We start from the raw sequence: 25,596 nt of genomic DNA, 5'->3' as shown, positions 1-25,596 counted from the left end.
TCTGCAACGGGAGAGGCCACAACAGTGAGTGGCCCGTGTACTGCAAAAAAAAAAAAAAAAAAAAAAAAAAAAACACCCAATCCCAAATGCAGATGTTAGTAACCATTCTCTGTCATTGGCTACATTCCCTGTCGGTCATACATAGAGATATTAACTTAGAAGTAATTGCACCTTCCAAGAGCATTTTGTTGACTCTCAGGAACTAGTTCAGACATTGAGGAAATCTAATTCTTTAATGACTGTACTGACAGAGTTTAAATAAGCTTTGTCATCTATAGATAGATTTATTATCTTCCTGTGAATCATGGTAGTTATCATATAATGAATCACTCTACACATAACGTGAATATGAATCACTTCCAGTGTGGTACTGTACTTCCAGGAGAGCCATGTTTGTCACTGTGGATGTCATACAAAGTTATCTACTTGTAAATAATATAGATTATATGATTTTTTTACACATAAAGAATACATTTATTTTTATTTTCCTGTGTCTATTATTGTTGCTTATTTGTCTCTTCTGTTTGTTCATTGTTAGAGTCAGGGGAGATAGAAATAAATTAATGACAGGTTATTGGAAAGATGAGCTCCTGAGAACAGGGGTATAAGTTTTATTCTTAGAATATTACCAGATACATAGTAGATATCAATAAACATTTGTTAAATAAAAATCAGTAGATAAATAATTAAATAAAATTTAACATGAAATCCATAGGAGCTTTGTGGGTGCAAGAGATGGGCAATGATAGAGGGCCTAGTGGACACTTTTAATCATGAGGTTAATGATGATTAATGATTAATCAATGTCAAGCTATTCTAACTGCATTAAACTGAGTTGAAAGTGTTTTTGGATTTATTAGCATATTTTATGTAGTAAGGTGATAAATTCTAATGTTGAACTAGAAGTTTTTTTTTTTTTTTGCAGTACGCGGGTCTCTCACCGCTGTGGCCTCTCCCGTTGCGGAGCACAGGCTCCGGACACGCAGGCTCAGTGGCCATAGCTCACGGGCCCAGCCGCTCCGTGGCATGTGGGATCTTCCCAGACCGGGGCACGAACCCGTGTCCGTTGCATCGGCATGCAGACTCTCAACCACTGCGCCACCAGGGAAGCCCCTAGAAGTTTGTTTTGATACAAAGAATAACTTTCAAAGAGTAAGGGCTTGCATGGATTATGAAGCAAAATACTTCAGCAGAAATGCAGATAATTTGATTAGATAGAAATATTTTAGATTTATTTATCTAAATAATTCAGTGTAACCATCCCCCCTGCTTAAAAATCGGCATTCCCTATCCCATCCTATCTTGATTTAAAATAGAAAGTTAAACAGTGTTCCAGCGTGTCTGTAATGGTACAGAAGTCAGTTGGAAGCCTTACCTGGCTGGTGTCCAGCTGACACAATGCCCGAGTCCTCTCACCTGAGAGAGGGGAAGAGAAAGTGTTGCTGTTGTGACTGCTCCTTCTTCATGGCTTGTTGAGATTCCTAAGTCTGCCCTTGCTTTCACCTTCCCTCATTATTGCTTAGAAACAGTGTGGCCAAAAGCGTCCTTTAGGACAGGGGTCCCCAACCCCGGGGCCGTGGACTGGTACCGGTCCGTGGCCTGTTAGGAACCGGGCCGCACAGTAGGAGGTGAGCGGCGGGCATATGAGGGAAGCTTCATCTGCTGGTTCCCGTTGCTCCCCATCACTGGCATTACCACTTGAACCTCTCCCCCTGTCCCCCCCACCCCGTCCCACCACCCGTGGAAAAATCGTCTTCCACAAAACTGGTTCCTGGTGCCAAAAAAGGTTGGGAACCGCTGCTTTAGGGACTATCCCAGGGACTGCCCCAGTTTTAGCGCTGAAAGTCCCATGTCACTGAACACCCCTCAGTCTGGAACAAATTGGGACAGTTTGTTGCCCCAGTAATTAATGACCTTCCCACTAATTTATATTAGATGAAAGTGATTTGATTAATTATTGGTCCGTGCTAGGTGTGGCCACATCCCTGCTTTGCTGTAGATCTTATATGAGCAAATGAGTGAAATGATAGAAGTTCCAGAACTGGGCAGAATTAATTACCCAAACAAACAAACAAAAGAAAGGTAATACACCTTAGTATGCCAATCACCTCTGCTGGCCTGGGTCAGGAAAGAAGAACTGAATGAGAGAAGTCTAGGAGGGCCTAGGAATTTTGAGGAAGAACAAGTTTTAAGTCCAAAGTGTTTTGCTTTAGTTTGGGCCTAGCACAAGATAGATCCTTAGACTAGTGTGTGGAGTCCCAGAAGCTGAGCAGAAAATGAGTCAGGAAGCTTGGGGAAAAGGAAGCCAACGTGAGTTTAAAATACGTCCTCCTGTGGAGAGAGTACACGGTTAGCATTGTGTCTCATATTTCTTTACCTTCTGTCCCCTATTAACTTGAAACCACTTGTCATTACTTTTTGGCAGATTTTTCCCCCCCCAGATTTTATTCAGTCATGTACTGATATGATATTCATTGGTAAAAGTATATGCTATCTTGGATTCTGTCTTCATTGAAACTAAAGCTGAAAATGAAGACCAGTTTTAACCAAGAGTAAATAATAAAAACCTTGAAAAAAAAAAAAACTTTAACAGCTGTGAACACAAGTTTCCTGAAAATGTCAGCCCGTTCCAGTTTTGCTGCGGGAAGTCAAAGAAATTAATGTATCTACAGTTGGTCCTAAATGTGAAATGAGAGGTGGCACCATATCCCTGGAGGCCTGATGGCTGCAGAAGAATCAGAGTTTCAGAACCTTAAGAAGAGATGAGACCAAGGAGCACAGAATTAGGATGCTTATAATAGAGCCATCCCTCTCACTGGACTTTATTTCTGGAGGTCAGTTACTTGAAAACAATGGAGGATTTGCATTTCTTTCTAACAAAAGTGTAAGTTATCTTCCACTCAATCAGCCACTTGCCCCATCAGAACCCTCCCTACCCCCCATCAGGTATAAAGTGGTGGATCCAGTGGATGATAGTGGAATTTCCATCTCTAAGTGGCAGACATTTCCAAACTGGGGATCTACCTGTATTTATTGAAGCTCTCATCCATTCATATCTCTCAGTTCAGCCACTATAAGGTCCAAGGTACCATTTTATTGTGTCCTGATCCTGCAGTAGCCTCCTGACTGGTTTTCCTGCTTTCATTCTTGCTGTCTCCAAATTCAGCGTGTCATGTCAGCTAGAATGATCTTTGAAAAACATAGATCATATCACTTTATCGTATTCCCCACCCCTGGAACGCCTTTAATGGGCTCCAGTCGCACAATATAAAATATCTGAATTCTTTACCACAGTTTACAAAGCACATATACTAGTCCCTGCCTACTTCTCTTACTTCCTCTTTCTCACAAAACTCTAGCCACACTGTTTTTTCTTTCTGTTTCTTGAATGTTCTAAGTTAATACTTATGGTAAGTCGGAGAAGCTGGGAATGTTTCCCCCTCTAGTTCTTGGAATGGCTACCTTCTTTGTGTTAGTCATCTAGTTGGTCATTCTCTATCATATTACCATATATTAAATCTCTGCAAACTACCTTCTAATACAGACATTTACTTACATATTTTTATCTGTTTTTCCTCCTCAACCAGACTGCAAGCTTCGTGGAAACTGGGGCTTGTCATCTTGTTCGGAGCCTTAACTCTAGGTCCTAGAATAGTGCCTAGCACATAGTAGGTACTTAATAAATCTTTGTTAAAGTGGCAGGTTTCTATCTTCAGAGAGCTTGCAAATCTGGTTGTATGTCAAAGATTATGTAAATGAAAAGTTAGATACGAAGGACAACCAATAGAATTGCTAAGACGATATGTGATTAGGTAGTATAAGAACTTTTGATGGTAAAGCCTTGATTTAATTCAAATGAAAAGGAGGAGGTGACACTTCACATTACTGTCAATCATTGGTGTTTATACCAGTGAGATTGGTAGCTTCTAAAAGCCAGTTTCGGTCAGGGGAAGGCAGGTGTCACAGGTGTGGTGGGGGAGGAGGGAGGGAATGCAAAATGAGTAAGCAGAGAATCCGAACGCCTGCAAACTTTTGCTCCTGCACAGTTTGGCAAGGGTGGCCTAGCTTGCTGCAATGCGATGCTTAATATCTGGAGCTTGAGATAAATGACAGTGGGATGAAATATTCTGAGGTACAACTGTCCACTCCTGAAGAGTTCAGTTCCCACCCCCGACCCCACCCCCATTCCCACCACCATGCTGGTTTCTAGGCTTGGTGAGATGAAACAACCAAGTAGGTTTCTAGAAAAAGAGGAAATTGCCTTCCTTAGGTAGCAGTGCAGCGAGTGTGCTTTTGGTCATGGGGGTGGGGCAGAGTGCGGGGGTCATCGCCTCTCTTGGGATGGCTGGACTTCAGTTTCCCAAACCACGGCGAGGGCTGCTCTGCACAGCTGCTGAAATAGGCCGAGGCTGCAGGATACACGGAGATGTTTAGTTTCTAGAGGACATCTGTTTTTCTAAACTACTTATCCCCTTTCCAAAAACTGACAAGCGTTAGTCATCTTCAGCTGGGCACGAACCCACAAGCGTGCGTGTGTGTGGCTCGGCGGCCTTCGGATCAGGCCCCGCCCTCGGGCGCACACTGACACTGCCGGAACCCGGCCAGATCGCGCTTTTGGCCTGCTGTGTGTGAGTGGCTTCTCCGGAGCCACCAGTCCCGGGGCCAGTTCAGCCTCCTCCCCTAAAGGGGACCGCCTGTCTGCGCTGTGCCGGAGTGGAGTAAGAGGAAGAAAGTTTGGAGTGCAGAGCGGAGTTGGGCCGCCGGAGGAAGGGAACCAGAAGAGAGGGGTCTCCACTCCAAGTCTGCGCGGCGGCGGCCGCGTCCCGGGGGTGCCTGTCCCGCTTCGCGCTGCAGCAGCCGGAATCGAGCCCTTCCGGCGGACTGGAACTCTCGGTCCGGGTTCCAGGCTGGCGCTAGAGGCTCGACCAGAGGCCGGGGAGGAACTTCTCTTGCAAGCTGTCGCCGAGGGCCCTTATTGTCTGCAGGAACTCTCCGGAATCGGGAGGGGGAGGACTGGATCGCTCTTCCACTGGGATTCGTCAAGAGTTCCGGCGGCAGCTGCGGCGGTTGCGGAGTCTCCCTTTGTCCTCCTAGGACCTCCCTCCTTCCCGGTCTCCCTCCCTCTGTCAGTTAGTAGGTCCTGCTGACCCAGGCGCCGGCGCCCTAGCTGCTCGCAATCCCCCACCCTAGGGTGCGTCCCTGGTAACTCCTACCACCCTAGCGTCGCCACCGAGTCGAGCAGACGGGGCTGCGAGCAGGAGGGAGTCGCAGACCCCTGGCCGCAGGATGGTGGCGGGGCTCTCCCCGGCGCGCAGTCCCCGGAGCTGGCTGGTGCCCGGGCTGTGGCTGCTAGCTCTCAGCGGTCCTGGGGGGCTGGTGAGCGCCCAGGAGCAGCCCTCCTGCCGTGGAGCCTTTGATCTCTACTTCGTCCTGGACAAGTGAGTGCGGGAGGGAGATGCAGGGTCTTCTGGTGAGAGTGGCACTGGGTAGTGAGCTGTGGTTGGGGAGGCTGAGATGTACGTGCGACCTGGGGAGGGGTGTGGGTAACCCAGTGATGGGTGCCCTGTTGCTATCTCTGTCCGAAAAGCTAGCGCTTTCGGATCTGTGCGGGCTGCGGGGTGATAGGAGGATCCCGGAGCTGCTAGGCTCGCTGGGAGATGGGTAGTCACTGCTGGCCAGTTGTGGAGTTTCTTGGGAAATGGGAGTGCGGCCACTTGGGATAGCCTTCTGCGACCCTGTGACCCAGACAAGACTCTTTCTCGGCCCCTCTGTCCTCAGCGCCTCACGCTGGCTAAAGTTTGCCTGGGTTTATCCTGATCACAGCGCTTTCATTGTAGCTAGGCAAAGTCTAAGGTTAACATACCCAGTGTGGTTTGCGTTTCCTTCTAAGGAAGGCTGTGTTTATTTTGAAGAACTGGGATCCTACTCTAAACAATTAGCAGGCAGGCGGTCCCTGAAGATGGGTTGGCTTCCTAGATTCTCGTAGCACCTAAGTTTCAGATGCTGATGCTGTGATTTAGCTTGAAGAAGAGGTCAGATTAGGCCCCAGTAGATGTGTTGCTTTTATGATCAGTTCAATTTCCTTTTTCAGGTCTGGGAGTGTGGCAAATAACTGGATTGAAATTTACAATTTTGTCCAGCAACTTACAGAGAGATTTGTGAGGTATTTCTCCCACTTTCCATTTCTAAGCAGGGGAGTTTAACGTGGAGGGAAGTTGGAAACGATTTGCAGGGAAAGCCTTTACTGAAATGTTGATTTTTAAGTGCCTCAAGGTCTTATCACACACATGCTGTTATTAGGACAGCCCTTTAGTTGTTGAGGGCTTTTTTCATCTGGATCCCAGAAACTTGGCTCAGTGTCTGGGGAAGTATCTTCAGATACAATTACAAATGTCTTTTCCTTTCTGAATTTTCATCTGTTCTGAATTTCAGTTATGCTTTCTCATAATTTACCACATTAAAAATTTTATGCTAATAGTATCCATAATATTTTTTCCTTTCCATACAATTCTTAGCATTGTTGAGGTCCTCATTAAGAAAATAATAAGTGTTGGTAAACTTCAAATGAACACGTGTTAATAACCCACTACCAGGAAAGGCACTTGAGTGTGTTTAAAGAAACGACGTGTGTTTACGCAATATGTGGGCGTGTGGCTGGTTTAAAATTTAACTGTTCTATATATGCAATAATCCTTACTAGGAAAGATTGGTTTCTCTCCTATAAAAAGCTTAACTGCTATGAAATCCAGCTTACTCTCTTATTTAGAGGTAACCAGGAATTAGTGGCATCCCTATTTAAAAATAACCTTAGGACACTAGTCTTTTGAGGCTTTTTTTTTCTCCTTTTATTTTTTTTAGAAGAAAAAGTGCAATGAGCAAATGCAAGTTTATCAAGATAATGGAAAGGACATGAAAAGGAGCTGTATCATTAAATATTGCTTCTTTCAGTCTTGTTAGCCCAAATGTTTTCTGTAAAACAGGCTTGGATGATCAAAACATTTTGAAAGTCATGTTGCAAGTAACTTCAAACAATCTGTAGAGGCCTAGGCAATCCTTGCTTTTAGTTATTGGCAGCAGTAAGTTTATCCCTATAAAAATGTATGCTTGTCCATGTTTAATCATCAGTCTCCTGCTTAAGAAGCCAAGTATAACACTCATTTCTGGACAAGGTCTGAGGTAAACTTGTCTAGGAGAGAAAAATAAACAAGGCCCTATATCTTTAAATGTCAAAGGCAGAAGAAAGAGTTGTTTATAAATTTTCTGATTCAATCCAAGAGTGTGCAGAGTCCCATAGATTTTGATCAAAAGCAGTGGGTCATTTCAGTATATTTCCAAGAACTGGGGCTCTTATTTGGTCTGGTTTACAAATTGGAATTCTATAATACACAGTTCTCTGGCTCAAGTTTAGTTGCTCAGTTACTAACCAACAGTGCATTGTAGAAAGTAAATAAAGGGTGACTGCTGAAGAGAATGACTTTTCAAATATGTATAACCCTTTGACATCATTCTGCTCTTCAGTTTTTAGGTCTTACTTTCACATCTTCAGTTTCAGATCTTAGTAAGATTTGCATAGAGTGTCTTCGAAACTAGAACCATTCTGTGAGATCAAGGCTTAAAGCTTAAAAGGTGTAGCTAACCAGGGCAGTTGTTGCCAACTGGAGTGTGATATTTGAGACTTGGAAAATTGAAAATGTCTAAACAAAATGTGATTTGTTCTTCTCTTTCACATTGTCCATGACACCCTTTAAGTAATCTTACTTCAGGATAACTTCTGTATGAACTCCTTTCATATCTGTGGTAATTAAATCAAATGGACTGCTCTCCAACCCTAAAATTGCTAATGATAATCACTCTGAAGGGATTGGTCTCCTAGAAGGAGATGAGATAGAGCATCAAAGGAAGAAGAACTTTCTACAAAAATTTTCCATTGGCCTAGAATTCATCTTGCTAGTTAGCCTCTACCTAAACAGTCCTATGGGTCAGGGAGGAGTGCTTGAGTGCTGAGAAGCACTGACTAAATCCAAAATGACATATGCAGTAAATGACATATGCATATACACTTGAGCAGAGTTAAGTGTATCTACTTAGGGAGTTCCATTTAAAAGAAGCCTGGGCTATTCAGTGAGACTGATTTTAAATGAGACTCCCTAGCTATACATCTGTATTATATCAATATTTCTTTTAAAAATGTTTTAACTGCCTCTTTTCTTATTTTGCAGCCCTCAAATGAGATTATCTTTCATTGTGTTTTCTTCTCAAGCAACCATTATTTTGCCATTAACTGGAGACAGGTTAGTGCATTATCGTTTCACTGCAGGCTTTTAGTAGAGACTAATCTTAAAGGAATGATTGATATTTCCAAGTGGTGATTCAGGCCTCTCAGTGGAATCAAGCAAGTGCACAGACAATTTTGTCCTCTTCAGTAATAGAGGGAAAAGGAGGTATGAATAATATAAAAGAGCAGGTAATCTGAAAATCAATATCATTCATATTGGCCATGGAATGTACAATGAAACCCATATCTCTGCCTTAGTTGTGTATTTACTACCTCCCACTTTTCCCGTCTCTGTTACTGTAAGTAGTTCTACATCTTTCATGTTTAGATGTAATATATTAATCAACCAGGAATTGGAAGAATTTTAGGGAGGAGAAAGATATGGATCCATTTGGATAATCTACTAGATTGAATCTCCAGTCTTACTCTGAGGTCCACTGATACTGAATATGTTTACCTTTATAAAGGAACTTGCTTTCATTTTCGTGTGTGTGTGTGTGTGTGTATGTTTTTTTTTTTCCCAAACCAATATAATAGTATTTTATATGACCATTTCTGTGTCATTTGGACCCATCACTGTGGCAAGTTAGAAGTAGTCACTGACATATTTCAAAGAATGGTTCTTTCCATAGTGGGAAGGGAGATTTTCTACTTCATTTTTTTTTTTTTTTTTTTTTTTTTTTTGCGGTACGTGGGCCTCTCACTGTTGTGGCCTCTCCCGTTGCGGAGCACAGGCTCCGGACGCGCAGGCCCAGCGGCCATGGCTCACGGGCCCAGCCGCTCCGCGGCACGCGGGATCCTCCCGGACCGGGGCACGAACCCACGTCCCCTGCATCGGCAGGCGGACTCTCAACTGCGCCACCAGGGAAGCCCTCTACTTCATTTTTATGTCTACTTCATTTAACACAAAGTATGCAAGATAGTTCTTGCTCAATTCTTATTGAATAAATGAATGAGTTAGTGATATTTTGAAATCAAATTTCTCCAAACTGTAGTTTTAGCAAGGGAGGCTGTTGTATCTTTTTTTACATAATATGTGGATTTCTGAAAAGTTTTGTCTTTAAAGTAGTTTTTTTTTTTTCCTTTAAAAATGTCAAGAGGGCTTCCCTGGTGGCGCAGTGGTTGAGAGTCCGCCTGCCGATGCAGGGGACACGGGTTCGTGCCACGGTCCGGGAAGATCCCACATGCCGCGGAGCGGCTGGGCCCGCGAGCCATGGCCGCTGAGCCTGTGCGTCCGGAGCCTGTGCTCTGCAACGGGAGAGGCCACAACAGTGAGAGACCTGCATACCGCAAAAAAAAAAAAAAAAAAAAAAAAAAAAGTCAAGAAAGCATAATATTTAAAGGAACTCAGGGTGATAACATTTAAAATTCACATAATTGATTTGGAAAATCAATCAAACTTCTAATTTCTTTGTGCTTTAAGTTTTACTTTTCCTGGAGAGGAAATCTCTCTGTAGGTGGGGAGTCCAGCTTATGACCTCAGTCCTCATTGATATTTCCTCTCATACTTTTTTATGTGCATCTGGGTCTCATCAAGGGCCAGAGCAACAGTAGTCCCTAACAACCCATATACAACAGCTTTTTATACCCATTGATATAACAGTCCTTGCCTTCATGAAAAGAAGTTTTCTCTATTGCCCAGCTTAATTTCCAAAGAAACAACTCTTGATTCAGCCTATCCATTAGGACAAAAAAAAGAACCAAGTTAACATTCATGGAGTATGTATAGAGAAAAGGATTTAGAATAATGCCAGACACATAGTAGACTCCCAGTAATTGTCAACTGCATACATTGTGCCAGGTTCTCTGTTAGGTACTTTGCATGTGAATCCTTCAGCACTTTGATAAAGTATAGTCACAGGTCGGCAAGATTGGTATTGCATAAACATGCATGGAAAGGGTTTAAATCGTGTTCATCTCAACTAGAGATTCTTCCCTTATCATTGGTTGAATCTGATAGGGAAGAGGTTAGAATGGGATAAAGAAGCTTCTATTTCAAAAGGCAGCGTAATGTTGCACCTAAAAGTTGCTGAACCCATTTACTTGCCAAATGGTCATGGACAATTAACCTCTTTATGCCTCAGTTTTTTCCATCTATATAATGATGATGATGATGGTGGTCATAATAATAATAATACCTACTTCATAAGATTGCTGTAAGAATTGAAGTCAATGAATGTGGAGAATGTAGGACAGAGTCTGGCATACATGTATTCAAGAGATGAGAGCTTTTTTGTTGCTATTATTGTTATCTGCAGCTAGGGAGTATGTAGTATTTTAATGATCAGGAGGAATTATGCTTATATAAAGGGATTATTATGCTGCTTGAAAGGATTTATAATAAAATTCCAGGAGGAATTTTAATAATGCTACTTGCACTTTATTTTTTTTCCAATATAGTTGGCTCCTCTGGTTCTTTTTAAATAGAAATAAGTTCAGCTTTAACAAATTGCATGATTTGGCACGTTGCATTTTTGGGGTGGCAGAATGTACACTGAGAAGGCCTGGGTTAGAGTTCCAGTTTTGCTACTTACTGATTAGAGACTTGGGGTAAATCATCTACTCAGTGTGTCAGTTTTTATGTTTATAAACTGCAGACATAATCTACTGTGTTTTCTTAAGAGATTTGTGAGGATCAAAAATAAGACAATGCATAGAATAGTTTTTTGTATATCACAGAACAGTCTGCCCTAAAGGATTATTTTCTAAACCTAGTTGTTATTTTACTAATTTTATTTAATTAAATCAATGACTTTTCAAATTTCTATGGTCCTCTATATTTGGACATAATGTCACTTTTTGTCCATTATACAATTTTAAGTGTGTAGAAACCATTCGCATATTTAGATGCAAGATCACTGAACAGATGTTTCCACAACTGTTGGGGATCCTTGTTTCAAGAGCCTAGAAAGGGGAATTCTATGTATAAACTTTCTTGATGTCACAATAAGAGATCTGAGTGCATGGAAAATGCAAAGGTCAAATATAGCAGGTTTCACAATTTTGGTTCTATTACTTATAATTCGTCAGTACCTTGGTAAATATGAGAAGTACCTCTTTCATGTTTCTCAGTGTTGCTAAATATTTTCAGTAGAGATGAAGCAAGATGGAAAGGCAGTAAGTCCTTACAGTAGGGCTGTGTCTTCTGTTAGTGTTTCAGCATGAATTCGGTACTATGTAAATGCATGAATAGAATAATAAACATGGCAAGAAATGATCAGTTATGCATTTTATATACTAATGATTTAAAAATATTATTATTTTGAATAATTCAATTTGAAACACTCTCTTCTTTTCCTTTGCTCCCATGATTTTTATCTTCCATATATCTGTTAGTCCATCCATCTACCTACCTACCTACCTGCTTTGCCTGCCCTATCTGTATATGATGTATTGAGCATTGTGGACTCTAGAGGTAACACAAGGATGAATAATCTATGTGACAGTAGGGGGCTGTTTGTGTACACAAACACATATAGCTCAAGGCTGTATTATAGGATCAGGTAAGAGGAAAGTGCAGACTGTTGGTTCAATATGGAAATATCCAACCTCTCAATATTAGAGAATTTGAATCAGGACTAATTTTAAAGGATATTCTTAGCTATTGTGTTGCAAAATTGGGGGTAGTGAATTATGCTTAGTTCTGCTTAATGTAATCTTAATGATGTAAAAGTGAGTTAATCGAAAACATTTAGTGAACAATTATTATGTGCTAGATATTGTGCAAAATGTTTTCCTTTCATTACTTCACTTAACCCTTATATCAACTCCATGTAACAGATACTGTTATCTCAACTTTATAAGTGAGGAAACTGAAGCTGAGAAAGATAATGTAACTTGTCCAAAACACACAATTAATCAGTGGTGGGGAGTATATTAGCCAGAATGGTCTCTTAAAGTGTAAAATAGATCATGCCCCTCTTGTGCTTAAGACAATCTAATGGCTTAGAATAGAAAGCACACATTTCCCAATGGTCTAAAAGCCCTACCTGCTTGCTCACCCAAACCTTTCCTACAACATTGTGTGCCATAGTTTTGTATACTGGCCATTTTTCCATTCCCTGAACAGACCAACCTTCTCTCTGCACTAGCACTTTTGCTCTTTGTCTGCCCCAGATCTTCCCCTGACCAGCTCATGCTTGTTATTGAGGCCTCATCCCACGCATCACCTCCTTTGAGAAGCCTTGCCTCACCATCAGGTGTAAAGAAATCCTACCTCACCTCCCTGGTAACGTCTCACAATACTCTATTTAGTTATCACTTTTTGAAATTGTTCTGTTAATTAATCAATTTATTTTATCTCCATAACCCTAATGTAAACTGCATGAGAGCAGAGGGGTCCTCTTTGTCTTGTTTACCTTCACCCATATATCTAACACCTAGAACAGGGCTTGGCCCATACTAGATGCTTGTAAATATTTGTTGAATGAATGATTGAGTTGGTCTGACTCTAGAATCTGAGTTATTAACTGCTATCATATATTTTCTCTCCTTGAGAGGTGATAAATGATGACTTATATTTGCTAATTTTCTCATTTTTATTGTTATAGATCAGTTACAAACATTTTCAACTTTCTTTTTGTCCCCAAATTGAAAAAGTCATAAAATTGTTTGACCTGAGAATAATAATCAATTACTTAGGAAAAAATATTCCTTAGGCGAACTTGTGGGAAATTAAAGAGAAGTCATTTGATTAAATTTATATGAAAATTTAAATAATATACACACTTCTATTATTTGAAAGGATTTCTTCTAATTCCTTTAAATCTGAATTAAAAATTTACTTGTGATAAAATAGTCTTTTATAAGAGTTGGTAATTTATAAATTGGTTCATCCATTTTGCAGTGAAATTTGTCAGTATCTGTAAAAGTTTAGAAGTCTGCTATCAGCAATTCTACTTTTTAGGACTATACCCTACTGAAATACTAACACCAGTGTGCAAAGATATGTATGCGCAAAATTAAATACTGTAGCATTGTTCATTATAATGAAAATTGTAGTAAATCTAAATGCTCATCAATTGATGATACTATAATAAATTTAGACATAGAATGGGATACTATACAGTTATTCAGAGAATTGGAAAATCCATATATATCACCATGAAAATATAGCTAAGATATACTAATTGAGAAAAGCAAGTTGCAGAATACTCTGTTAAAGATGATAAAACAAACCAAAAATTTACCTGTTTTTATGGTGTGTGTGTGTATAATAATGAATACATGGAAAAAAGTCTGGAAGTTGAGCAACAAGTTGCTAACAACAATATTGTCTTAGCAGTGAGATTCAGGGTGGGGAGAGCCTTCATGTTTTTAATTTCCATACATCTAGGTTATTCAATTTTATTTCAATGACAATGTAATACTATTTGTAAAAAATTAAACAAATACTTAAATTAAAAATAAATGTTATTGACTTCTGTAGCCAGAAGCTATCGTGGAATCAAAATGGAACTCAAGGGTTGGAAAGAGTAAGCATTCGGAATAGAGCACATTCAGCTGTTAACCTGAAGGCTCCTTGTTAAAATGAAAACACCAGGATTGGACTTTGGGTCAGAAAGACATAGGAGCTGTATATTAGCTGTGTGACTTTGGACAAGTTATTTCACCTCTTGCTGCCCAATTCACTTGTCTGCTAAAAGGAGCTAATCATTCCTACCATATAGAAATGTTGGGGTGATTAAATGCATATAATGCATGAGAAGGCCTAATTGATGACTGGCTGGGAAGGAGACTGAGGTTGAAATGGGATTTGGAGGTTATCATTGTACCACACCATCACCATCATGTTCCAGGATTCTAGCAGAAGTTTGGAGAAGTCAAGTGACTTTGCTCAAGGTGACACAGCTAAGGAGTCAGAGCCAGAATTCACACCTGGGTGTGGCTCCTGAGCGTGACCACCTAACCACTGAACTGCCTCAGACTCTCTCTGTTCCCCCTTCTCCAGTTTTCACGGTTAGTCAGAATTGTCAGAATTCAAAGACGTATTCATCCTCTAAATGTATTCTGTTCTCTTACAAACCAGTGACTCGGTGAGAGGAAGTGACTCTATTGTTTTTGTTTTGATTCTATCAGGGAAGTAATTATTCCTGCTTAGAAAAGTCAGTTTTGGCCACACGTTTGGTAATCCTGAGAGGTCCGGGCATGGCAGCACCTCGGATTCCGGTCGAGCATATGTGAATAGTTACTTTCAGTGAAGCCCCATATCTGCTTAATGAGTGTGTTCTAGAAAATTAAATACATTGTTGCTTGTGCCTGGAAGACAGACCTGGCACACTGAGGTGGTAAAACGCAGAAGTTGGTTTCTCATGGCCCAGTAAGCATTGAATGGGGAAATGGAGTATAAACATTCAAGATACAACAGATGTGAACTTTAGGCGTGATCTGTGTACCACACTTTGGTAAGTGTAGACTAAATTGGAGAAAAAATTTTCACGAACCCAGATTGTGTGGGGCATTTTTTAAGCAGATATTTTTTAATCTAGGACTTTACCTTGGATTCATTGGTCTGGAATCTGGACCACAGAGACCTTGGCATATATTGGCTTTAGAGTGACCTGTTAAATAAAGAATAAGCTAGGTTTTATATAAAGTACAAGTTACTAAGATGTAACTTGGGATGTATTAGAAATGTTTGTGTCGGGAAAAATCATCTTTTACTCTTTTGAAACCTTTAAAAAATTTTAAGTTGAGGAGCTAGTAGGGAAATTTTTTTTTTTTTTTTTGGCAATTTGTCCTTCATACAGTAGGTTGTATAGCAGTATATAATGACTCAATTAAATAGATAGCTAGGATGGGTATAGTATTTGAATGAATGAATAAATTTCCCCACATGTAATTTTTCTAATTTTGTCAGACTAATTAATATTGTGGTTTATTAATGGAAGGAGACGAAAGTAGTAAAGTTCATTGAGCACTTACTATGTATCAGACATTTTGCTAAATGCTTTGTACATAATAGCTCAGGTAAAGTACAATGCTAAGTGGATTCTAAGTCATTTGTATAGACATGAATAACATCTTGAGAACATTGTTTTGTTTCATATTTTACTCAATCTACTAACTTTTACCTTCCAAGAGAAACATTTGATTATGTTATGTAACTGACTAATTATAAAATTCTTGTGTATTCCTACATTTTGTTTGCAGTTTTTTTCATTTCAAGGACTAATATCTCTGGCTAATATTCTCTTGAGGATAAAGAACAGAATTGACCTATGATATAAACACTTATAGCTAATTGACCTATGATATAAATACCTATAGCATTTATGCTTATGCAGTTATCTAAATTGGCATTTGATAGCGTAGATGCATGAAGCTTTTAGCTTTTGTGATAGATTGCTCTTCTGTGACCTCCAATGAAACACAGAATACATACAACATATATGCATACATGTGTATACATGATTATATATGTAATATGTATAATATATATAATATATGTGTATGTAAGTATTTTTAATTTAAATATATAATTTAAAAAATCTGGGTTGGGCCTATGGCTTACTAAATTTAACCAATGGAATGCAGCAGACATGAACATGAAACTGAGCCTCCAATAACAATTTGCTTACTGCTCTTCCAGTCTTTACTGTCAATCTTCTCAAGGTCATTTATCTTTTACCTTAGTCACAATTTCTATTTTGGCTATCTATTACTGCATAATAAACTACCCTAAAATTAGTGGTATAAATACAATTTATTGTTTCTCATGATATTGTGCATTGAATGGGCAGTTCTCATGCTTCACGTGTTGTCAGCTGGGAAGCTGGAATGGCTAGAAGAGTTGAAATGACCTCACCCAGGTGGCTAGCAAGTTGGTGCTCATTCTGGCTGTTGTCTAGGAGCTCAGCTAGGACTGTGGACTGGAGTCTTCATTCTCCTCCATGTGGCTTCTGCACATGGCTAGGTTGGGTTTCCTCCTCTGCATGGTGGTCTCAGGATAGTTAAAGTTTTTATATGGCAGCTAGCTACCAAGGGTACAAAAAAGGAAACACTCCCATGCCTTATAAAGGCTTAGGCCTGGAGTTAGCACAGTGATCATAGAACAGCACCCCAAAACTTAGTGACTTAAACAACAATTTTGTTATCTCTCACAATTCTGTGAGTTGATGTCTCAAATGGAAGGTTTCTCTGCCCCATATGATGTTATCTGGTGTGCTATAGTCACAGAGGGTGGTTGTTGATTCTGAAGCACACCTAGAGCTGGGATAACTTGGTTCTCCTCCATGTGACCTCTGCATCTGGCATGGACTTCTCACACATGATAACTGGGTTCTGAAAGAGCATTCCAAGAGGAAGTATTATAAGATGAAGGAAGCAAAGTCTCTAGTTCTCTTAAGGGTTGAACTCAGCTGTCTAAGAATATCATTTCTACCTTGTTCTATTGCCAAGCAGTAACAGGGCTGGGCCAGATTCAAAGGGGTGGGGGATAAATTCCATCTCTTGATGGGAGAATGGGCACATATAGAGTGGGAAGGAATTGATGGAGGTCATATTTGGAGATTATCTACCATAGTTTATCAAGAAAGTAATAATGAAATTCCAAAGATGAATCTCTTTCAGAAATAAGCAAGCCAGCTTGGAGAAAAAAAAAAACAAAAAAACCTTGTGTGTAACCAAAATAACAAAGTAGATTGGTAATTTTGGCACTGGTCTTTAGATTTTGGTGTAACCCATAACCCATGTCAGCAAATTTTGACTGACAGGTTTTATTTACTTTTATTATTTATTATTAGCCTCGCACTCTCATTTCTCTTATTCTTTTATATAAATTAAAACTGTTTGTTTATTAATAACATTAATACTTTCTCTTTTATTTTTATTATTTTAATATTAACATTATTTCCTCCTTGAGTTAGGTTAGAATAGATAGCCACATTTCCCTTTACCTTTGTGATTTTGAATAGTATTATTAAATTCAAACTCTCAAAGTCTTAAGAATTAATATGTAGAAATGTGAGAATTGAAGTTTTATTTATTAGAAATGACAATTTTCCTAAAATATTTTAAAATTGTGCTATAAAAGGAATACATTTTAGGATTGTTGGTACTCAGCTGTTCAAGAGCAGTACTTAATACTTATGCATATGATTTGGAGTTTGTATAACTTAATATAAAATTTAAAAATTCTATGTGTTTTATGAGGGACTAGTGAAGGGAAGTTCTCAAATGAGGCTCCCAACTGTGACAAACAAAGCCGATAATTCCTACTTATATTCCCTTCTATGGGTAAGAGACAGGGGTACCGTGAATTGATATAAACAGTTGGTATTGATTATTGAACACTTAGGTGCCATTCAGTGTACTAACTATTTACATGTAGTAGTCTCTTTAATTTCTATAAGAACTCCACTACATAAGTACTATCAATATCCCCATTTTCAGATGGGAGAAATGCATGCCCAGAGAAGGTACTTAACTTACCAAAGTCACAAAGTTACTAAGGCTAGTAAGTGTTAGAGCTGGGAATTAAGGTGGCCAAGGCCCCATGCTTGACCTGTGGGTTGTGTTCATGGTTTGATGCGTAATGAAAGAACTGAGGGTGAGCTGGCAGATGACCTTGCTTAGTCCCTGACATGTTATGTGTTAAAAGAACAATAACTAATATCTATGTGACACTCACTTTGTACCAGACACTTTATATGCATTAACTCCTTTGATTTTCACAGTAGCCCTGTGGAGTTAGTGTTGGTGTTACCTTTGCTTAACATGAAACAACTGAAGGATGCAAAGGTTAGATAATTGGCTGGAGCTTTCTGGCTCCAGAGCCTGGAGTCTTATCCATTGTGCCATCTGTTACCTCAAATCCAGTCTGCCACCATTTATAGGTTTTCTAGAAGAGCAACATAGCAGTGCAGAGGACAAACTGTAATGAAGAGTGTTTGTTTTGGGCACTATTCACTTCCTTTCTCCTGTCTATCTCCTCTAACAGCCCTTCTGTACAGGTGCCCACTACCTTCTTAATGCTCAAAGCTGCCAAATAACATTATATTTTAAACATGATAGTAGGCATGTAATAAATCTCTATGGAATGAGTGAATGAAAACTCCATTGGGGCAGCCATTCTTATCTACATTTTATGGATATGGAAAGTGAACTCCAGGAAGTTAAATATGTGCAGATTGTTACACGGTTTACTTGTTGCAGAACCAAAGTTTCAGTTCATCTCTGATTTACTCCAATCCCTGAGTCTTCCCATCTCATTCTGTAGCTTTCCATATAATTCCTTTCTAGGACCTTCTCCTTATTAAAACTTCAGTATAACACTTTCTTTCCTCTTTTCCTTTCCCCTCCTCCTTTCTGGATATATATCAAATATTTTCAACCCTCAGTTTACTGAGTGAGCTCGCCTTGGAATCAAGAAGAAAGTAAACTGAGTGAACAAAATCCTACTAACAGGGGAGTGATGAATATCAACAATAACCACCATAGTAGTTGCAGCTAACTCAGTACTTATTATGTGCTGTTTAGTCATCACAATGACCCCATGGCGTGGGTATTTTCATCCTTATCTTATAGATGAGGAAATGAGATTGGGCTTGGAAATAATCCATGTTCTCTCTGGCTATAAACCATATCATTCTAGAAACTGTATTTTACACTTTAAAAGATTATCCTAGTTACCCCAAAACTCCTTCGATTGAAGAACTGACTGGAAAAATAGGTAAGGAAAAGATCATTCCAACAAAATGGAAAGGTTTTAAAATTAGATTAGATCAGAGGTTCCTAATTCTGGCTGTGCATTAGAATACTATGGGGAATTTCCAAAAAATACCCTGACCCCAGCACACACCAAGTAGATTAGAATTTCTTCCATTAGAGTCCAGAAGAGATTTTTTTTAAAGCCCTCCAGATGATCCCAGCATCCAGCTAGAGGGAGAACTACACTACATCTGTGGAGATGGGTGTGAAGGTGGCTGTGGACTAAGCATGAGTCATTCTCATATCACTGTGTAGGATCACAGTGTTCACATGTGGTAGGTGCTCAGCAGATGTGTGTAGACTGATTGACTGAAACTTGGAAAGAGCTTTAAAATCTGGAAAGTTAAGATGATGCTCATTGAAAAGTTCAGGTTAAATATACAGATATATTTATAAATGTATATCTTTAGTCACAAGTAGAAGGTACTTAAAATTATGCCTTATTGTGCTAGTTGGGCAAGTCAGAATTTTCTGCCAACCATTTTATTATGCCACTATTTATAAAATACACCTTTATTTTAGTTATGACATCATGCACACCTTTCGCAGTCCCAAGTGTTCTATGGATGGAGAAAACCCTTGATGTGGCACAGTGCATGGCAGTTGTGGTTTCCTTCCCTTCCCTTCTCTTGTCTTCTTGTCCTGCCTCTTCCCTTTTATCCATTCCTTTCCCTACTCAGCAGAGAAACTTGAGAGATACTAACAGAGCTGAAAGTGTTAATTTTATAGACTAAAAAAATGAGTCAGTGTGTTTTTGTTTCCACCTCCCACCTCCTGCCTCATTCTCTCTTTTCAATCAACATTGTTATAAAGTCAAGAAGAAAGAGTTGATTAGTCCCCTGATGCTCAGCAACAAACAACAACAACAACAACAACAACTGCAAAACAGAAGTTTCATATCCTATTTTATTTGTTTAAATTCTGCCTCTTTCCAAAAAGTATTTGAAGCTACACAGAATATAATAACATTGCAGAAAATTAATAACATATAAAAAGAAATTTTAGGATCTTAGAAAAGAGGATGTAGCAATATGATAACCCTATGAACTTAGCAGAATTTTCTGAATGAGTAAGAAATTTATCATGGGGTTCCCGATAGGGCAAGAAACAGTTTACATAGCTGTAGTTAGCAGAAAGGAGGAAGTATATAGTGATTACTCAGGGATGGCAAAGAAACTTCTGCTGTGTGACCTCACAGGGGACTTTGTGTGTCTTGACAGCAGCACCCTTAACAACAGTTTCACAACAAACACCAAAGTATTTTCGATATTGCTGTTCCTCATAGCTGAAGACATAACGTTAAAGCCAGACTCAGTGAAGCTGATCTTCTAAGATGATGTTGGATTGGAGCTGATCCCCTTAACATACCCATTTTCTTTCTTCTTTTATTTTTTATCATTTTCTCCCTTGCTTTCCCTTAGAGTTTTCTTTAAGTCACAGTATAGATGGATGAGTTGTGTTTTTCACCTGCTACATAACTTTTTTCCCCCTTAGTTTACCATTTACCAATAGAGAAATTTAGAACTTATTTTTAGTTTCTTGGGATCCTTCAAAGACCCTATCTTGTTTCGGTTTCCATTTCCCATTTGGTGACACTTGTTGATGGAGGAGAGGCTGACAGATTATGTAGTTACTCTGGAAAGTGACAGACCAGGGCTCAACGTATGTTGATGTTATTGGCTATGGGCAAGGAACACTTTTCCTCTTATGACTCTGCAGCTGTAAAAGTAATGATGAAATTCAGAGCAGCTTAGAATATTATGGTGGCAGGTATGGGTATACATAGAAAAGCAAGAGGTGCTCTGCTTCCTCCAGTGAAATGAGCTAGCAGAGACCTGCCTTCCCAAACACTCTGAATCCCACATTTGGCAAGTTCTTTCAGCTTAGAGTCTTCTGCTGGTGTTGTCTAGTTCTCAGAAGTAATGATGAGCTGAATCTGAACTGAATGGAGAAGGTGATTTTTACCATGCAAAATTTGTTTGCGTAAACTTGGATTTCAGTTGTCTTTTTCATTTCTCTTTTGGCAGCAAACATTAAGATTCTTGTGATTTATTTCCAAAGGGGTGTCTGGAATCTATATTTAAAAAACCTGAAAAATGAGTCTTTTACTTATACACACAAAATAGCTGTTAATATTGTAGTCATACTTTGTTTAGACATACTCCATTGAGACAACTAATTAGACATGATGAGAAAGATTATTCTATGATCTTTCCTCTTTTTAATTTATATTGTCTCTGTCAAGAACCATTATCATCTATCCATTCATCCATCCAATCATTTATTCTTTCATTTGTTCATCAAATATGTATTAAGTACCTACAATATTCAAGAGAATGAGCTGGTGTCTGGATGGGTGAGAAGAAGCCACAGAAGTGATTAGATCATGAGACTTTGGGAGACAAATATAGGAAATGTTAATTTCCATAAGTAAGGGTTAAGTAATGTGCCTTAGGAATTTGCAGATAACACAGAAGATTTCTGACTTGTAGGGAGGTGGGGTGAGTGCTGCAGAAATACTTTTTCACTTAAGTTGACCTACTCCATCCTTGTTTTTTTTTTTTTTGAATGCAGGAAAATGTTTTACTCCTTAGCATTTAGTAAAACAAATGTGATAGAAGATATTTGTTCTCAGCTCAAAATGCCTCGAATATGCCTGGCTTTTTCAAGACATTTCACATTGTAGTACTTTTATTTTTTATGGTTAAAATACAGACATTGTTAAATACTCATTAAAATGACAAAAAGTATGAGGAGTTATCTGCCCTCAAAGCCCATGTTCTTTGCTTTCCTTCTTACTAAAGAAACTTTAGTTGCAAAACTACCATGCTTTTTGAGAAGTGCTTATTATGATTTTTCTTCATTTTTCTTTTGTTTAATTTTATACTATATTATTTTCAGAGGCAAAATCAGTGAAGGCTTGGACAATTTAAAACGTGTTAGTCCCGTAGGAGAGACATACATCCATGAAGGACTAAAGCTAGTAAGTTCTTTTACATTTATGAGTATGGGAGAGAATGTTTTCTTACTCTGTAATGAAATAAGTTATAACTCTCTAGTAAAACTCAAAGACCCCATTACATGTTTATCTTAAAATTTAAAAAAAATGCTTTTAGTTGTTCTAGGGACAAGACAGATAGAAAACATTTACCATGGTGATAAGAAAAGTTTGGTTGGCATTTTGCCTTTTATGGAATTTTCCATTTACTCTATGTCTATATTCAGAGAACCACATTTTCTTTGTGGTTATAGTCAGCCAAGGCTAAAATCTTTATCATTTAAACCCTATACTAACTACTCTATAATGTGAATATATGTATATTTCAAATTAAAATAGTTAACACAAAATACCCTGTTTTAAAAGCCAGTTCATAATATTTTGATTTTGTCAGACTTAAAATTCAGCTTGATGGAACATGCTGGTTAAAAGTTAAGATTAACTTATGAGTTGGACAATTCTTCATTTTTCAGGCAAATGAACAAATTGAGAAAGCAGGAGGCTTAAAAACCTCCAGTATCATAATTGCTCTGACAGATGGGAAGTTAGATGGTCTGGTGCCATCATATGCAGAGAAAGAGGTGAGTATTGAACTGAAACGGTTCTTTACACCCCAGTGTACTTTGCTGTATGTCTCTGCATGTATTAGCCTGACATTTGACTAATTCACCTCTCTGTCTTCCTCTCTCTGTCCCTCTCTCATTCTCTCAATAGGCAAAGATATCCAGGTCCCTTGGGGCTAGAGTTTATTGTGTTGGTGTCCTTGACTTTGAACAAGCTCAAGTAAGTCCAGCAGATCTGCAGCCTTTAATCTAAATCACATAACTGTCTTAAGGAGAGTTTATCAGATTTTCTTCACTGATGACTTATTATGACTCAAATCAGTCATTAAAGATTTTCTATACAAATGGCCCCATGTCTTGAGCTCTAGGTTAATAATGTCTGAATTTGACAGGCTTCATTACTTAATCAAGCTGAAGACAAAACTCTAATTTTCTTGAACATTTATTCCATTTGAAGGAACTAATATTGGAAAAGCTGTTGGGTTAAAACAATATGCATACTCCTCTTCTTTAACTCAACTGACAAGATTATCATGACAAGTTCAAATGTTTTAGTTTGAAAACTCAATTCAGGAGTTCAGGGATTTGGGAAGTCTGTGTAGGAGAAATCTTTAATAATTTTCCCTAAAGAACCAATTTTTTTCATGAATTTTTGAGGGTTTATGTATTAAACTTTTTTCCCACTCACAAAATGATTTTACATTTAAATATTTGGTTGAGTGTGACTGAGACTCCTGTGTCTCATGACATTTACAGCTAGTAGAACTCTGAGCTGTTTTGAAATTGAAACTTGATGCCAGTGTAAAGGGTCTGTGCCTGATCTCAGTTCACTTTTTTATGATGCATTTAGAGTAACACTAGTCCCATCACCTTCAGTTCCTGACAGTGAATTAATCCTCTGGTGTAATTTTTCAGGTGAATGTAATTGACATGTAATGAAGTGTATAAAGTGTCGTATGTCTCAACCACCTCTCAATTAAATTTTCCTCCTTTTTTCTAAAGCTCGAAAGAATTGCTGATTCTAAGGAACAAGTTTTCCCTGTCAAAGGTGGATTTCAAGCTCTTAAAGGAATAATTAATTCTGTGAGTATTTCTCTGGGGTTAGGAAAGGCTCTTAATTATATATATATTTTAAACTATAGGAAGTAACCTTGATATCCAGTTCAGTGGGTCATTACCTTGAAGAAAGAAGTTAAGAAGGAAGTTTGTTGGGTATTGCAAATGCAGGGAAATTGTAAAAAAATCTGGATTTTGTTTGTTAAGTGAGATTTGGTATTAATTCTTGCAAATTGAGCTCTGTGAGCCTGGGTTTGTGATTTCAAGTTTAAGATTTTCATAAGCAGTCTCAGAGCACGCTTTGAGCATGGAGTTCCTCACTGGCTTGATATCTTGAAAGTTTTATAGGCTTTATAGAAGAGTAAAATAAAAATTTGGATTGGAATGTGTGATTGCTTCCTCCTCCAAATATGGTATTTCTTAGCTATCAGGCAACTCGAACGGGTGGCAGAGAATTTGACTGCAATTGTTGTTCTTTCCATTTTAATGATTAATAGTTTCACTGGAGCTCATAATATTTCTGTTTGGAATTCAGTTGAGGTGTCTCTGGTGATCATTAGAATCCGGGCCATCCTAAATAGGGTATGGGGAAGTGGAGTGATGAAATGCAAATCAAAACTCCTGGGCTTTCACAACTGAGGTTTATGTTTCATTTTACTGCCTTTTGCTAGAAGCACCAGGAGCAGTTGCTATTAAGTATTTATGATATTTTGGTAAACAACATCCTAAAATAGAAGTGGATAATATATATTCTCTAAGCCAAAGCTTTATCTTTAATCTTTGGGTATTTCTTGAAGGAAAAAAAATCTCAGGGTTTTTCTGACATTTGGTTCTGGAATTTAAAATTTGTTTTAAAAATCATGTTTTTCAGAAACAGAGTGAGATTTATTGAATTTGCTTTTGGTAGTATGTAGGCTTTTATTCTCTTAATAAATGGATCTTTTCAGGAAAAACATACAATTTGATTCTAAAACATATCAATACGACTAGTGGACAGGCCAAATATTAGTGCAGAATGGAACAGAGATTCAATTATTTTAGGAGCTTACATATGTGTTTAGTTTCAGGAAAAAAATTCAATGTAAAAAAGTAATAAATATTTTTGTAGGTGGATTCAAGGTACATACTCTACAACTGTGATTTTTTTTACAATATAGGAAAATGTATTGACAATGCAAAAGGGAGGATAATTTGACCCTGTAAGAAACAAATCAGTGTATTGTATTTTAAATAGAATTTTATTGTACTTGGGAATTTGCAATTATTTTTATATTTATACTGGGAAGGAGAAAAGACCTCTGTGGGTTTTCCCCTTTGCAATTTTTTTTTCTCTATATAAAAGGATTAATTCAAAATTCTACAGGTGACTAATTGGCTTTTGAAAACTCTCTTTTTGTGGGGTATGACTACAAATATCTCCTTCAAAAAATTAGTAGTTGACTACTGGAGGAGATAAAGTTGTTATTGTTTTATTATATTTTTTTGTTCAATTTCACTTTTTAAATTTGTATAAGAAAACTTTAGAATGGAATTTCGAACTACAGTGTTTCTCTCCTGAAGTTCTTGATGGACTTTAGCTCAAGTATGTTATGTCGAAAGATTTAGCATGAACTTAGACAAATTTGCGTTATTTTAGACACACATTATGAACAAGGCCTCTTGAATTTCACCTGGAGGGGACTGATGGGTATAGCTATCATCTCATTATAGTTAAACTGCAGCTATTTTGTCACAAAAGGAGTTGCAAGTGATCCTGAGGGAAGCCAGCCTCTGGGGAAACCCTAGCAGTAACTTGGGAGAGGAGGCAGGTAGACAAACGGAGCATTACAATCAAAGTTGATCTCACTAATGGTTGAGATTTCTATCAACATGATAATAGCTTGGGATTTCTGCCCACTTTGTAGAAATTTAAGGCTCTAAATCAAGCACTTTCTCTCTCTTCAAGGCAGAGATTGTACCACCTCTGATAATATACAAAAGCTGTACTTCTGCCT

General features: G+C 38.5%; 1 protein-coding gene across 2 annotated transcripts in view; it reads left to right on the top strand.

Annotated features, from left to right (window-relative positions):
- Positions 1 to 5,286: 5,286 nt before the first annotated feature.
- Positions 5,287 to 25,596, top strand: part of ANTXR2 (ANTXR cell adhesion molecule 2) — a gene marked incomplete at both ends in the record, with an annotated part of 141,577 nt that continues 121,267 nt past the window's right edge. For both annotated transcript variants that reach the window (XM_079705053.1, XM_079705052.1), the window contains 7 exons: positions 5,287 to 5,438; positions 6,092 to 6,163; positions 8,220 to 8,291; positions 21,887 to 21,968; positions 22,457 to 22,564; positions 22,698 to 22,766; positions 23,549 to 23,629. In XM_079705053.1, the coding sequence (XP_079561179.1) occupies positions 5,287 to 5,438; positions 6,092 to 6,163; positions 8,220 to 8,291; positions 21,887 to 21,968; positions 22,457 to 22,564; positions 22,698 to 22,766; positions 23,549 to 23,629 (636 nt within the window). The remainder of the gene's footprint in view (positions 5,439 to 6,091; positions 6,164 to 8,219; positions 8,292 to 21,886; positions 21,969 to 22,456; positions 22,565 to 22,697; positions 22,767 to 23,548; positions 23,630 to 25,596) is intronic.

Source organism: Hyperoodon ampullatus (genome assembly GCF_949752795.1).
Source record: "Hyperoodon ampullatus genome assembly, chromosome: 1".
NCBI lineage: Eukaryota > Metazoa > Chordata > Mammalia > Artiodactyla > Ziphiidae > Hyperoodon > Hyperoodon ampullatus.
This window is presented reverse-complemented; position numbering and strand designations above follow the sequence as displayed.